Source organism: Dipteris shenzhenensis, chromosome 1 (genome assembly GCF_047967505.1).
Source record: "Dipteris shenzhenensis isolate YYH24624 ecotype China chromosome 1, Dip_SZ_1.0, whole genome shotgun sequence".
NCBI lineage: Eukaryota > Viridiplantae > Streptophyta > Polypodiopsida > Gleicheniales > Dipteridaceae > Dipteris > Dipteris shenzhenensis.
The window spans coordinates 54,345,042-54,358,740 of record NC_141596.1 but is presented as its reverse complement, the minus strand read 5'-3'; the positions used below and the strand labels follow the sequence as shown (position 1 = coordinate 54,358,740).

Sequence of the window (13,699 nt, the reverse complement as noted above, 5' to 3'; positions counted from 1 at the left end):
GAGAGGCTACCCTTGTTCGAATCCTGCTCTGTTGAATGTGCCCCTCGATAGGACCATGGGTGGTTGAGTATTGCATCGAGGGCAACAAAAGGGGTTTTTTAATATAAAAGTTTCTCCATGTTTTCCAAAAATGGGGTATTGAAACAAATATTAAGTTTATATAGAACAAGGGGTCATTTTAAATCCTTACTATTTATAGATATAAGGTTTTAAAATACCCTTGAATGCACACATTATATAGGGTTTTTAAGTAGTAACCTCCCCAAGGCTACTACCCCAACACAATTAGGTAGTGGACACGTTCAAGGTAACTTTTAAGTAGCCTAGTGTTTTTATTTTTTGCACGTTTTGTGTTTAACTTTTGAATCTAGCCTTTCTTTTTCCACCTGAGTTGCTTGCCTAAAAGGGGAAAGGCACTCTATCACTTTGGTTTTTGTTATGTTATTTTTGTCTTGATTTAAATAATTTGTGCAATGTCCCCAAAAGTACAATAAGTGTGAGCATGTGCATGCATCTGCATGCATGCATGCGTGTGTGTGTGTGTGTGTGTGTGTGTGTGTGTGTGTGTGGAGAGAGAGAGAGAGAAAGAGAGATGATGATGATTATCTATAAGCATCCTTGAGAGGCCAATGAGACATCACCTATGGGACCTACCAAGAACATTACACAGTATCCTTTGAGTGATTGAAGGGTTCAAATCTTATGCTTTTTGTCATGAATTCTTGTCTATACTCAAATAAGTGACATAAAAAGGTACCTAGAAGATAGGGATTTCTATGACAGATCTCAAGAAGATAGGATACATTGGTACATTGGGTAATCAATGCCAAAAAGTGGAGAGAGAGAGAGAGAGAGAGAGAGAGAGAGAGAGAGAGAGCAATCCTCTCACGCAAGATGGAGAATTCAAAGCCTTAGAGTAGTAGCTCATGCAATTAAAGCTAAAGCGTACCTTGGACAATCGTGGGCAATCAATTCCCATAATGGGGTATATCAACCCACTGGGCTTGTGTATGTGAGTGCATGCATGAATCAAGGAAAAATAATACTACAAATTTCAAATCTATATGACTTAATTTACGGTTGCGAAAATTATTAGAAAAAAAATCAGAGAATAATAAAAGAAATGCACCTCATTGAGAGTCAATCCTCACCTATTAATTCAATGCATCACATGGGAGTCCCATGAATAGGACAAATAGGTTGTGAAGTCATAATCTCATCATAGCTCAAAAGGTGGAGGCCTATTTACACAACTGAGCACATGCTAATGGTGATAGCCCTTAGGATTCTCGGAGGTGAGATTCTAGTTTTAAAACGACCTTAATCAAAAACAGCACCCCCTCATCCACTTCCATCATCCCCAGTTCCTCATCCGAGCTAGTGATGGCTCCTCCATTCTCAGGCAAGCGGAAAGTAGGGGCCTCTCCCCCCACTACTCTCTCCCAAGCAGAGGCCATCCCCCCTTGACACAGGTTCCTCGACAATGTCAGGGAAGGGTGGATGGTTCTTTCAGCCATGTCAGTCTGAGATTGTGTCTTGGGTAGCCCCTACCAAGGGACTTCTGGAGGCTGGGGAAACAATCTTGAGGTTCTTGAGATGTATCCCTTGGATTCGAGACAATTGTGCTGATTTTGCAACGCCTCAAATGGGGCTCCATCTGTGTGGTTGTCTCATGTACCCATCCTTTCTAAGGACTCCACTTTGCCTCAACCAAAGAGGAGCAGTGGACCTTGACTTTGTTTAATTGCGAGATGAGCAAGCATATGTACCAAATGATGGAGTAATGGATGGGCCCTAAGGGGACCTCTGGCTCAACTACGGCAACAAGGTTGTCTACCAGCTTGGATCCTCAGCAGCATGATAGGGAGAGGTCTTGGAAGTGGCTATGATCTGATTGCCCCTAGAGGTGGAGATCACACATCTGACTTACTGGCTTCTTCATAAGTGTGCTAATAGGTTTGGGGTGGGGACATGCATGTCATGATGTAGTGGACACATACACATATAGACTACCCCCCGTCCACCCCCCCCCAAGTCATAAAAGTCCAAGACAGTGGTGCAATCTCCCATTCATAGACAGCCTTGTTCACTCTTTCCTCTTCCCCATGAGCTTAACCATGGTGATCTGGAATGTGCACAGACTACATGATCATGCACGGAGTCAGCTATTGTGCAGCATCCACTTCTTCGAGTTGCAAAGGGCAGTGGTAGGATGATCAGTGAAGGAGTACACGTTCTCAGTCGGAGACATCAAGTGCTACTATTACTTACTTCCAAGATGTAGCCCAAAGGTTTAGTCCCGACACTAGGCCACCGCGGGGGGGGGGGGGGGGGGTGTGCAACCCCTCCCCACAACTTTGGCAAGAGGGAAGATCTTGTATAGGGGAATGGGCCCATTTGAGTGAGAAGTTGTGTGGAAACCGACGAGCAGGCATCAAATCAACAGTGCGCGAAGGGCTCCTTTTCCCACTTGCACACGTGTCGTGTCCATCGTTGCCTCGAACCACTTGGACCATCGTAGCAACGCCAATTCGATGCAATCGCCACGTGTCATCTCGACGCTGCCTCCCCCTCCGTTGATGGTCAGGAATCGGCGCGCCGGCAAGCCGTAATTGGTCGAAAACCGGCTCAACGAGCTCCTGGCCTAAGAGCCGGAGGCTAGTTGGGCTGGATTTCCTCTCCTTAAAGGGGCCTATTCCACCCAGGAGTTATTTGATAAGGCTCTTTGGGCGTTAAATGCAAAGGTTTCAAACAACTGCCTCAGCGATGGCTTCCCCACAGGTAAGCCATGGATGCAGTGGAGCTTTACTCTTCCAGAACGCCAGTCTCACACCCTCGGTGGAGTTTTCTTCGACTGCCTCCTCAACAGTCTCTCTTTCAGGTACTGCAGTACATACCTCTATCCCCTTTTTCCCACACCCACCCTTCAGGCAATTGATTTTCATCCTGTTCATGCTTGGCAGATACGCAGCGCTTTTGGCAGGAGGACTTCACGGATCCCTCCCATTGGCGGGACAGCAGAAAGAGCAAAGTAATTGTAAAACAAATGATTTCCAAAGGTAAACCTGTAGATATGCTTCGTCATATTGTGTCTCTGACGTGTTGCTAGTTGGGCTTTTACAGACAAACCCAAGGGCTCCAGATTTCAAGCATAAAATTAGCAGCGAATCGAGATGGATAGAAGGCTGCTACGAACCAGGTTGGGATAGAGACATGTGCCGGAAAAAGGAGTCCGGAAACCAGGGAATGCACATGGCCAAAGCAATCAGTGGTCCAGCCCAGAGTGAAGACCTTAACTTGGCGGTGCTAGCGAATTGTGGCAGCATGCGGGGCTTAGAGCAGGCATTTAATTCCTTGGAACGGATGCCCAGCCTTGATAACGTTGTATACATCGTGCAGGAATGCAGAAAACATAGAAAATTAGCGCATGCCAAACGCTTGTATGCCTGCATGTGCAAAAGTGGGCTGGAAGCTCATAGATCTCTCGGGAACTACCTTGTCCCAATGTTGGTCGAATGTGGAAGCATGTGCGATGCTCAGCGGGTCTTTGACAAGTTGGTTGATCGGAATGAGTACTCTTGGACTTCTCTCATCACAGGTTATATTGAATGTGGGAAATCACAGCGTGCTCTCAACGTGTACCAGAAAATGCAGGAGGATTGTGTACATCCTAGCAAGCATACGTTCGTAGCCCTACTGAAGGCTTGTGCCAGGCTGAAAGATGTGGAAAAAGGTGAAGAAATACTCTCTGAGATTGCAAGAAAGGGTTTCCAAAGTGATCTGTTTGTTGCCAACATGTCCCTTGACATGTATGCCAAATGTGGGTCACTTGCAAAATCACAGGAAGTGTTTGACAAGCTGCTAATTCGAGATGTAGTTTCATGGAACATACTGATCGGAGGATATGCAGAACATGGGCTTGGTGAAGAAGCGTTGAATTGTTTGGAACAGATGCAACTGGAGGGGGTGTCTCCAAATTCTGTCACGTTTGTTTGCAGCTTGAAAGCTTGCAGCAGCATAGGAGCCATAGATGAGGGCCGAGAAATACAGGACAAGATTGTGAAAAATGATTTAGAAAGAGATCCTTTCGTTGGCAATGCCTTGGTCAATATGTATGCCAAATGTGGCTCGCTTGCAGATGCACGGGAAGTGTTTGACGGCCTTCCAGTTCGAGATGTAGTTTCCTGGACGGCACTGATTGCAGGTTATGCTGATCAAGGGCTTGGCGAGGAAGCACTGAACTGTTTTCAACAAATGCAACTGGATGGTGTGTCTCCGAATTCTGTCACGTTTGTTTGTAGCTTGAAAGCTTGTGGCAGCATAGGGGCCATAGACAAGGGCCATGACATACATGCGGAGATTTCCAGAAAGGGGTTGGAAAGAGTTCCTTTAGTTGGCAGCAGCTTGGTCGATATGTACGCCAAAAGTGGCTCACTTGCAAAAGCACAGGGAGTATTTGACAAGCTTCTGTTTCGAGATGTAGTCTTGTGGAACACACTGATTGCAGGATATGCTGAACACGGGTGTGGTGAGGAAGCGCTGAACTGTTTTAAGCAGATGCAACTGGAGGGTGTCTTTCCTAGTGCTTCCACATTTGTTTGCTGCCTGAAAGCTTGTGGCAGCACAGGAGCCATAAACAAGGGGGGAGAAATACATGCTGAGATTGCCAGACAGGATCTGGAAAAAGATCCTTTTGTTGGCAACACGTTGGTGGATATGTATGCCAAATGTGGCTATCTTGCAAAGGCACAGGAAGTTTTTCACAGGCTTCCAGTTCAAGATGTGGTCCCATGGACTGCATTAATCATGGGATATATCAAACATGGGCAAGGTGAAGAAGCACTAAACTGTTTTGAACAGATGCAAATTGAAGGTGTTGCTCTGAATCCTGTCATTTTTGTCTGCAGTTTGAAAGCTTGTAGCAGCATACAGGCAGTGGACAAGGGCCAAGAAATATACACTAAGATTGCCATTAGGGGATTGGAAAAAGATCCTTTTGTTGGCAGTGCCTTGGTGGATATGTATGCCAAATGTGGCTCACTTTCAAAAGCACGGGAGGTGTTTGACAACCTTCTGCTTCGAGATGTAGTCTCATGGAACACACTTATTGCAGGATATGCTGAACATGGGTTTGTTGAGCAAGCACTGAACTGTTTTGAGCAGATGCAACAGGAGGGTGTCTCCCCAAATGAGGTCTCGTGGACTGCACTAATTGCAGGATATGCCCAACTGGGAGAAGGCGAAATTGTTTTCCAAACGCTTGAGAGAATGAAAGGAGACGGAGTAAAGCCCAATGGGGTCACATTGCTGACTGTTCTCACTGTATGCAGTCACACAGGTTTAGTGGCTAAGGGCCAAAAGTTTTTTGAGGTCATGAGCAGAGACTATGGCATCACTCCAACTACTAAGCACTACACTTGCATGGTTGATCTCCTTGGCCGTGCAGGCCAATTAGACAATGCAGTAGCAGTGGTAGAGAAGATGCCTTTTGAACCTTGTCTCGAAGTGTGGCGTACTGTGTTGACTGCTTCTCAAAACCGTGGTAATGTGGACCTTGGACGACAAGCCTTCGATCAAGCAGCGAGATTGGTTGGAGAAGATGCTTCAGCTTATGTCTTAATGTCCAACATCTTTGCAGATGCTCACATTCAGGAGGACTGGAAGAAGGCAAGGCAATGAGAAGAAAAAAAAGCGTGGGAGGTACAAGGACAAACTGTGCACACATTTGTGGTTGGAGTTACTAGAGTTTTCTCAAAGGAAAGATATATACGTAAAATTATATCTTATTGGCACACGATGGAAGATCTGGGCAGCACACCATGGACTTTACACACCAATATTGATTGCCAAGAGTAATGGCGCACACAGATTTTGTCACCTAATGTTACTCATTTTTTAGTGAAATCCATGTAAATTTATACTACAAAAGGCAGCTCCCAAAGAGGGAACTTGCACTTACAACATCAAAAGATCAATATAGGGCTCGTAAATAGTGGAATCTATCTGTCAAACACACAAACAATCATAGACAGATTGTCTAAGGGACATCGGAAATAGTGAATAATGGAAAAGGAGGAATCTCCAAAAACTCTAGATTTTTGTCTTAACATAGAATCCAGAGTCCCCAATATCGAACCCAAGTGAAGAAGAGATCAGATCCCGGTCTCTGTCGATGGATCTCGAATAGCCAGAAAAGCTTGCCAAAGCAAGCATTAGAAAATCGGGCTTGGAGACATTGTTGTAGAAAAGAAGAAAGTCAGGAGTGATGGGGCATTGCCAAAAAAGATGGAGCTCTGCATCTATGACAAAAAGCAGGAGCAACGTGCCTTCGTGTCAAGAGTTGTCCAAACGGAATAACTCCAAGCATCACTCCATAAAAAGATCTGTTGTCGAAGAGGAAGCTTGCAGCTCCAAAGCCCCGCCGCAATCTTTTATGCCACTACTTGGCATTGTCATTCTAGGACCAAATTTGATTTGCCTGATCTGAAGTCCAGGTCAGAGAGCAACAAAACCTTGTATAAACTTGCTAGTGAGACATATGCCAATAGTAGTGGACGCATACGTGAACCTTCACGATGTAAGGCCCGATCCGTCAGATGATAAGTCAGCTCCAATTTTGGCACTGGTAAGAATCATTGAAGCATTCGAGAAATATAGTGCCAAAGGGGTTGATAATGCTGCCCCAAACTATATTGCCTGACTCCTAATTGAAATGATTACATAGTATCATCAATATGAAGGACATCTTCTACCAATTGGATGAAATGAAATAAGAGCGTTTGGGTTCATGCAAGGCAAGAGGATAATCAAACACCTTTGACCAATACAAACTCTCAGTACGCAAAGAATTTCCATCAATGGCCATGCCATTTGAGGTGAGAATTTCTTTCCGATCATAAAACATGTTCGTGACAAAAGGGCATCCCTTAATTTCAGCCATCAATATAGCCCAAAATATAATATCCCATTGGGTGGGATGCCATTTCCCAAAAGCATGAGTGGTCAATAGGGAAAGCAAGTGATACATCATAACCGCCCAAGGTTGATCACCCCGTAAAAATTCAAGCATCATCTTCCCCTTACGTGCCAAAATATTTTTGTGAATATTCAAAATATTGAGACCTCCATGCATCTTCGCTGAAGAGAGTTGCTCCATAGATAATAATCTAATACTCTTACGGCCATGCTTTGAAGGCCAAAAGGGCCCCCTAAGAGACATAGTAGACAGAGTAGACATGAAGGATGTAATATCTTTCTCACCAAACATCATCAAAGGTAAGAAAAACTGTATGTAGGCAACCAAACTATACAAAGTCAAACATGTAGTGACCAAGTAGATAACTTCCAATATTCCAGCTTCTTTTTAAGCTTTTCAAGGACCCAATCAGTTTGTAGGTGACGAGTAATTATCCATCGCGGAAAAATAATAAAGAGTATTTAAAAAACTTTCAATTTTCACAAATATACTAAAGACTAATAGTACCAAAAGCTATCTCTTTTTCCCATTTCAAAATCCAAAAATACGTGGAATAGCTAACATTTAAGATGTTATAAAGTATGCAAAGCATAAAATTGTTCAAGGATAACGAACATCCTTCAGATCCATTTAAACTCTAGTTAAAAAAGCTAATTAATATAGCCTTTTCTTTTACAGCTTCACTTCTAGAGGGCTAATGCTCCATCATATGGAAAGCTACTAACCTCATATAAGAACTGGAGTCCAATCTCAAGCTAAGATCTAAGTTATCATCTAGCTTATTGCGAAACTTATTCTTCAAGTAACCTAGAGTACTATAACATCTTTCATCCTCAATTGAGCCAATAATAAACGTTTGATATAAATTTGCAAGCTTGAAGTACTTAGAAAGGTTATTTTGTAGAAATGTACTCTCCATAGCCGCACCATGGAACCTTGCATTTGAACATTTTTCATTGAATTACTTTGTTGGTGCAAGACTTCTCTCAAAAGGAAAGATTGAGAATAACCCTTTTCAAAATCCAACAAACCATTGTACTTTGTATTGTCCATGTCAATGTCCTGTCTAAAGTGTTTTTAAAGAGCCTCCAAATGATTCTTTAGAGCTACTTTAATACTTTCACAAGATCCATTGACCCAAAAATGTGGAAATATGATTGTAAATGCTTCCATTAGGTCATTTCATGGGAACCTACTCTGATCTCGTCTACCATTGCACTTGCAACTTTAATAAGGGCATTTTTCAATGTTTGTACTTCTTTAAAAAAGCCTCTTTTTTAAAAGATTGTAGTCTTTAGTGTCGTTTGTTTTCTCTCGTAAGCTTGAAAACCTAATTGTTTGTACTAAGGCAAACATATCCTTCTTCATCACATGTTAAGAGAGATGAATCCCCATCCAGGTCTGTTACACTTTTCCAATCATTCAACAATTTCTCATCTTGAAAACTAGAGCTTGACTTTTTATCATATGTTGTTGTTATACTCAAATTAGTGAGTTTTATTTCTTTGACATATTCATTTGATATAAATATTCTTGGATTGAGAAATTTTAGTCAACATATTCATTTTGTCTAAAGGTGGTATAATTCCACACAATCCCAGTATTAAATCTGTGTTGATCAGCTAATGATACAAAATATCTACCTTTTCAACCTCTTATGTTGCCTTCATAGTCCAAAGTTTTGTATTCATCCCACAATCTTTTCAGTGGTTGAACCAAAGATATCCATCTTGTATCCACATTTTCAAAATCTTTCTCCCTTTTGTACCCACTTCTTCTGCAATTGCTCGAAATTGATTGTATCTTGCGGGACTCTTGCAAAAGTAAGAGTAGCATTTTTAGACCAGAGTTTCAATTCCTTGTCTCAATAGAAATGCGGATACATCTTTGTAAGCTAGATTTCTATGATGTGCCATACAATGTATCCCAACACAATAAGCAACATACTTTGTTTCTAACTATATAGAGACACCATGCTGACAACCTTGCAAGACTAAAGCATCATCATGTGCAAAACAAACAAGTTTCTTGTCCATATTAGACTCTATGAGGAAAGTCTAAAAATTGAAGATATGATTGATAACTTGAGAAGTATACTAGTGAGTGACCTTGCTTCTATATTTGCATGATACTTGAGAATCACACTATTTTTCTCTATCAACCTAATCATCTATACATCCCCAACGCTTTTGCAATGATCCTTCACTTTTGTTTTTGCTAGACTGTTGTGCAAGCAAGAATTTGTTGTCTTCAGTTTCATTTTTGAAGTGTCAATTATTTTCTTTGTCCCACTCTTTGGTCACTTTTTTTTCATTGCTTATACCTTCTATCGTCTTGTAAACCTTCCCACAATGCTCTCAATAGTATCAATCTTCAATTGCAACCTTGCCTCCTTTTTCCTTGCCCATGTGCATATTTTACAAATGGCCCACTTTGGTGCATCCCTGTTGTTCTCGTTTTCTACCTCCAACCAAGGATATTTGGCTATCCAATCTTCTTGAAAATTCCTATGAATATCCCAAGCTATCTTTCTCTTTTTCTTACTTGAAGAGTTGCAATTTATGATGGAATTTCAATGGCTTCTTCACTTGGTGTTAGCATTGATGACATTGTTTCTTACATTTTTCCACATTCCAATCCACTTACATCTAATGCCTAATTGATTGTCAATGGTGTGCCAGCTTAAAGCTTTATTCACTTCTTGTCCTCACTCTCAATTCTAAGGTTCTTCTTATCAGGTCGTAGGACCTTACTTTTATGTACAGCTCATAATGCAAGGTTCTTCTTATCAGGTCGTAGGACCTTACTTTTATGTACAGCTCATAATGCATCCCATGTTTCCATCTATAATGCACTGACACCATTGGCAAATCCTGATCTTGTAGCACATGTTTGCTTGAATCGTGTGTGAACATCAATAATTTGGGATTCAACCCAAAGCTATGCATCAGAATCCCAGTTCACAATGCTAGCAAGCTCATGGGTTTGAGCACATTGTTCTAGCATCCTCTTCATGTCTTGTATAACCTTGGTCTTGAAATTACTCAACCTATTGGTGCTCTCTATTATGGTCTCCATCTGTCTCTCATGCAAGCTATTGATTTGCTCTAGCATTTGATCTCTAAATGCTTGATTGATTTGCTTGCATTGTTTCAACATTAATGCACGATTATGCTTAGAGCCAAGAAAACCATCCATCTCAAAGAATTTTTTTTACAGAAGTTTGTAAATCAAATATAATTTCTGCATATACAAAATCCGTGTGTTAATAGCATGTAGTGCATGATATAAGGTATAGTACATGATAGAACATGTTAATACAACTTGTCCCTTCTAGTCCCATAAACTTGTGGGCGTAGGGGTCAAGAACCAATCCCTTGGCTAAGCATTGGGTGGGGCTTAAGAGAAGGGATAGAGATCTATCTTCCCTACTCCCTCATGTGAATAGTTATGGGAAAGCCTATTTCTCTAGTACGTGGTTTTCAGCTTTATTTTAATGCAATGCATATGAGAAGGGTTGTGACTATGTGAATGTATAGAGTGGACTTTGAATCAAACTCAACTTAGCTTTTAGCTTTATTTCAATGCAACACATATGAGGGGAGTTATAACTATGTGAATGTATAAAGCGACTTTAAATCAAATAGGAGTCTTTCTTATGTAGGAATGGAAAAGGCTGTTACCTCTCTCTTCTAAAGAGTCTAGGAACCTGACCTTAGAAGCGGTCCCATCTAGTCCCATCACCTTGTGGGCTTAGGGGCTAGGAAGAAGGGATAGAGGTCTCCTTTCAATAGTACCAAGTGGCACATTCGAACCTCATGTGAATGGTTATGGGAAAGCCTATGTCTCTAGCACTTAGCTTTTATCTTTATTTCAATGCATATGATGGGGATTGTAACTATCTCGTGACTATGCGAATGTTAGAGTGAACTTTAAATCAAACTCAGCTTAGTTTTTAGCTTTATTTCAATGTAATGCATATGAGCAGGGTTGTAACTATGTGAATGCATAGAGTGAACTTTAAATCAAACAGGCATGCTTCTTATGTAGGAAAGAAAAAAGCCATTACCTCTCTCTTCGAAAGGTTCCAAGAACATGACCTTGGAAGTGGTCCCATGTAGTCCCATCACCTTGTGAGCATAGGGGCCAGGAACCAATCCCTTGGCCAAGCACTAGGTGGGGCTTAAGAGAAGGGATAGAGGTCTCCCTTCACTACTACCATGTGGCACATTTGTACCTCATGTGAATGGTTATGGGAAAGCCTATCTCTCTATCACTTAGTTTATAGAATATTTGATGAAGACAATTCTCTCTAAATTGACTCTCTCTCTCTTCTCTCTCTCTCTCTCTCTCTCTCTCGCTCTCTTACCCCTATCTTTCACTCTTCTTTCTTTCCCCCTTACCTAACAACACCAATGTAAGAAATGACCCTAATCTCACAATGTCAGTTTTAAATGATACATTGAGGAATCACACACAACCTCTTCCAAAAGTCTTGTATGTCCATCTTGACAACACATCGAGGGAGAACAAGGATCAAGTTGTGGTAGCATACCTTTTTGTGCTTGTGAAGAGAGGAATATTTGGTAAATACTAAAGTGAAATTAGGATTCCTTCCAGTGGGCCACACACATGATTACATTGATCACATGTTAAGCCGGTTCTTCGTAAAGCTTAGAAGGAAAGAATCATGGGAGATGGAGATGCAATGATCCACATTTTATATGATGCATATGTGCCAAAACCAATAATTGCAAACATGGAAAAAAATAATGATTTTAGACACTTTGTGTTTGGTGACCATGCTAGAACTTATCGATGTATTGAGAAGCTGAGCGAGCTAAGTTTTCAACATCATTTTCGAATGAAGAAAGATCTACAAGGCATGGCATTACTATGGGAAAAGTTCTATTCCACATCACTAGCTTGGTTCCTAGCGAAGGATTGAAATTCTTGAAGTGTGTTCCAGAGTGTGAGTTTTATGTTGCACCCTTACAACCTTTATAATCAGTGAAGGAGGTGCAACGAGCCACGGAGAGAAGAGACGTAAATGCATCAAATTTAGTCAATGAGATTAGAGACATAGTCCAGCATGCTACAACATATTTTAAAGAGGTGGTGTGGCACATGGTGGAATCCATTCTTTGCAACCCAATATTTCATCAATGACCATGTGAATGAGACCCAAGATATATCAGATTTTAGTTGGCCACAATGCACTAAAGAAATTTTGTAGATGCACCTATGAATGCCTCAACAAGCACAAATTTGCTTGCACCACCAAAGAAGAATTACCATGGTGAGGAGAGAGAAATGTACATTGGGGCAAGAAATTCCCAAAAAGCCAGAGAAAGGGTTCAAGAAATGTGGAGTGCATTACAAGGCACAAGCCCTTTTTCGACAGAAATATCGACCTTTTTTACACTAAAAAGTTTTTTTTTGACAGGCGCAAAGGTCGGTATTTACGTCGCTATTAGCATCGAAAAAGAATGGTTGCTATATTAATGTTGCTATATAGCGACGATTAATAGAAGCTTTAAAAAAACATCAGTGGGGCTAAACAGGGCCACAACAAGCCCTGTTTTGCCCCACTAATGTTTTTTTAAAAGTAATTACAAAAGAATGTTTTCTGTTAGAAAATTTCCCTTATGAAAAGGGTGATACAAAATCGCTCAAATGAGCTGAGCGACAGAAGCATATACATGTCGAAGATATACAACATTGTTTGTTACAAAATTACCCTTTCAAAAAGGGTGATACAAAATCGCTCAAACGAGCCGACATACAAAAGCATATACATTGCGAAGTATATGCAAACTACTACTAATACTACTACTACTACTACTGCTCATCTGAATCATCATCCTCGTCCTCGTCGTCATCCTCGTTGCGTTGGCCTGATCCTTGGCCCTCGTGAGCTGCATTTGATCCTTGGCCCTCGTCGAAGTCGTGTAAGCCTAATCCCTCATCATCACTGCTCACCTCCGCTGATGGGACGTCCGAGTTTTGATTCTAAGAGTGAAACCATATTAATTGGAAATTTGATTGGAACTTAAAGAATAAAGCAGTTTAAAAAGTGAGATTACAAGTAGGAGTAGACTTATACCGTGCGAGTAGCCACCTTAGCCCAATTGATTGTCGCTCCCAACACCTCTTGCTCAATAAACCACGGCTTTATTCCTACACAAAACACGCATCTCGTCTTTGTGTCTATAGGAAGGTGACCCATCGCAACTTGTTGTGGGCCCAATTTACGAGAGTTAGATAAAGTGCATGCAATATGTAGTAAAGCAAATGGAACAATACATTAAATGAGAAGAAGTAGACTTACCACAGTTGCCTCGAACGCTAACCGTCTGCCTGCACCAAAGTGCGAAGTACCTACGGAGTCCAACCATCTCCTTGCAGCCCTCCTCCGACCCTCAAATAGTTCAGGATGGTACCTGTACTGCTTGTTGAAAAACTTCCAGTTAGCTTTGTTTGCCCAGCTGGGTTTAGCCTTGCCCTTTGCGATGGAAGTACGCAAGGTTGACCTACGATGCTTCAAGAGGACCCTCATGCACTCTTTCATGTAATGCGAATTGAAATCCCAATTTGGAGGGTTAGGATATTGTATTTTCAATTCATCGATGATTTCTTGCTTCTTTCCATCATCTTGGTACCGCCAATTAGTAGCTATGCCGCTCCTGAAGTGGTGGCTCATCAACCGCCTCATGGTGGCCA

The 13,699-nt window shown here is 41.6% G+C and overlaps 1 protein-coding gene across 1 annotated transcript; it reads left to right on the top strand.

Annotated features, from left to right (window-relative positions):
- Positions 1-2,676: 2,676 nt before the first annotated feature.
- On the top strand, positions 2,677-6,036 carry LOC147906046 (pentatricopeptide repeat-containing protein At3g16610-like). The gene is made up of 3 exons (XM_087376205.1): positions 2,677-2,881; positions 2,964-3,031; positions 3,124-6,036. The coding sequence occupies exons 1-3, from the start codon at positions 2,737-2,739 to the stop codon at positions 5,677-5,679; spliced, it is 2,769 nt and encodes a 922-aa protein (XP_087232331.1). The 5' UTR covers positions 2,677-2,736; the 3' UTR covers positions 5,680-6,036.
- The last annotated feature ends 7,663 nt before the right edge of the window (positions 6,037-13,699 follow it).

What these genes read in the sequence shown, in the direction of transcription:
- LOC147906046 (XM_087376205.1), top strand. Translation starts at nt 2,737, where the DNA reads ATGCAAAGGTTTCAAACAACTGCCTCAGCGATGGCTTCCCCACAGGTA. An exon ending in CTCAACAGTCTCTCTTTCAG is followed by an intron (nt 2,882 to 2,963) that starts GTACTGCAGTAC and finishes CATGCTTGGCAG; the next exon opens with ATACGCAGCGCTTTTGGCAG. An exon ending in GGGACAGCAGAAAGAGCAAA is followed by an intron (nt 3,032 to 3,123) that starts GTAATTGTAAAA and finishes GGGCTTTTACAG; the next exon opens with ACAAACCCAAGGGCTCCAGA.